This window comes from Cricetulus griseus, chromosome 8 (genome assembly GCF_003668045.3).
Source record: "Cricetulus griseus strain 17A/GY chromosome 8, alternate assembly CriGri-PICRH-1.0, whole genome shotgun sequence".
In the NCBI taxonomy this organism is placed as follows: domain Eukaryota; kingdom Metazoa; phylum Chordata; class Mammalia; order Rodentia; family Cricetidae; genus Cricetulus; species Cricetulus griseus.
Window position 1 is genome coordinate 60,609,310 of NC_048601.1, and position 2,398 is coordinate 60,611,707.

The following is a 2,398-nucleotide window of genomic DNA, read 5'->3' on the forward strand; positions in this document are numbered from 1 at the left end:
AGTAAAAGAATTTACGAAAAAAAGAAAATACTGGGTAGGGGAGGAGGGATGGGGTGAGGGGAGGGAGAGTGAGAAGGAATTGACATGTGAAACAAGCTTCTTCATAATTTGAACTAATAAATAAAAGAATATACTAAGAAATATTCAGCAGTCAAGAAGTAAGAAAGTCATCTAGAAGCTAGAAAAACCAAGAAACAACATTTCCTAGAGCCTTCAAACTGAAATACAGTTTTTCTACATCACTTCAGCCCATTTGTTGAATACCACAACTCCATAACCATGAAAAGATAAATCTCTAATATTTAAACAACAGAATTTGTGGTAAATTATTATAGCAGGAATGGAAAGACAATACTGGGTTCTTTTCTGCATATTCACATATATGTTTTTTTCCTATTGAAAGACAGAAGGGACATTGAATCCATCATTTTTGCTGGGCTCGGCAAGTGTTTGCATGAGTGCCCAGTCACTCACGCAGAAGAGGGAAGTGTGCAGGTCCATGTCTGTGTGTGGTGTGAGCAGCTGGTGAAACTCTCAGAGGAGGTTTTTGTTGGAGGCTGAAACACTGTGGGAGGAGTATTATAATCCTGCATACAGTAATAATCTCCCATGTCTTCAGCCTGGACACTGCTGATGGTAAGAGTGAAATCAGTCTCAGATCCAGTGCCTACAAAGCGATCAGGGACCCCAGTATGCCGTGTGGATCCCCAGTAGATCAGCAGTTTAGGAGACTGCCCTGCTTTCTGCTGGTACCAGACTAAGCGATTCTTCTTGGTTTTGCTGCCAAACAGATTCTGGCTGGCCTTACAGTTGATGGAAACCCTCTCTCCCTCTGACACAGCCACTGATGATGGAGACTGTGTCATTATGATGTCCCCACAGATACCTGAAATCATGAAAGGACAATGAACATACGCAGATACACAAACACATGTTATGACAGTTGATTTGTCACTTAATGTCCTTGTAATGTTATACTGTCAAAGCATCATTATGTAAGAAATATGCCCTAGCACATATTATCAAATTCTCCAATTCAAAGAAGTGATTTTGAAATGATTGTAGTATTATTTAATTTCTCACCAGACACCCAGAGCAGCAGGGACATGAGAACTTGGGTCTGTGACTCCATGTTGCCTGTCTGATGCAACTCAGTTCTCACTGCAAAGCCCTGGTTTATAAATTCTGAACAGCTGGGCTGGACTGGAGGGACCCATGCAAAACAGTCAGCAAATACAAAGCAAATGCCTGAGCAGTGTGTGTGAAAGTGGCTGGTGTCAATCAAGAGTCAAAAATACCATCACAGTGCGCATGAACAGTCACTGAAAGATATCAGATTAAAGGTTTCCAACACAAATCCACTAGGACTCAGTCCCCTCTTTCGGCCCATGTAGTAACCCACACTCATGTGGCAATACACAGGAGGATACTTATAGAGTGAAAATAAAATTTTGTTGAGTCTTTTAAAAGAATGTTTGAGTATACATATGATATACCTGTGTTTATGTTGTATGTATACATACCTCATGATTGTGAAGTTAAAGTTGCTTATTTATATTGAAAATAAAATTTTCATAAACTATATTCTAATTGTGGTTTCCCCTTCTTCATCTCCTCCCAGTTCCTCCATTCCTTTCCACCTCATGTCTTCTTTCTCTTTCTCTTTAGAAAAATGAATGGTAAACAAAAAGAAAAACTATATTTAAGAAAAACAAAGCAAGATAAACACACACACACACACACACACACACACACACACACACTCACAGGTAGACACCATAAAATACAAAATTGGAAACCATATTATATAAGTAAACATCAGTAATGTAGTAAACGCCAAAACAAATCAAATTGAGCAAAAAATAAAAAAAAAAAACACAGAGTTCATTTTGTGTTAGCCATATAATGGGCATGGGGCCTGCACTTAAGCCTGGTTTGTAACCACAATGACTCTGTTGAAGAGAAATAATTTTCACTTTGCAAGTGGTTGGCACTTGGAAATAGTTTCATTGGGGTTAGAGCTCATGTCCATTTCCCCTACTCACCATTGGGACCCCATCTATCTTAGACCTGTGCTGGAGCTGTGCATGCTGCCACAGTCTGTTAGTTCCTATGTGCATCAGTCCTGTTGTGTGTGGAAGAGACTGTTTCCTCATCCAGTAACTGACGGGAGCAGAAGCAGAGATCCATAACTAAGCATTGAGCTGAACTCCTGGTATCCAGTTGTAGAGAGTAAGGGGTGATTAGTAAAGGGGTCAAGACCATGCTGGAGAGACCACACAGAAACAGCTGACCTGAGCAAGTGGGAGCTCATGGACCCAGTCAGACACCTGAGGAAGCAGCATTGAACTGAACCAGGCGCCCTGATTATGGGTGACAGTTAGGAGTTCTGGACAGT

The 2,398-nt window shown here is 40.7% G+C and overlaps 1 gene segment (V, D, J or C); it reads right to left on the bottom strand.

The window, feature by feature from the left end:
- Positions 1 to 470: 470 nt before the first annotated feature.
- LOC103158665 lies at positions 471 to 1,132 on the bottom strand. The segment is given in 2 exon segments: positions 471 to 886; positions 1,084 to 1,132. Coding segments are annotated over 2 exon segments (465 nt in total).
- Positions 1,133 to 2,398: the final 1,266 nt, after the last annotated feature.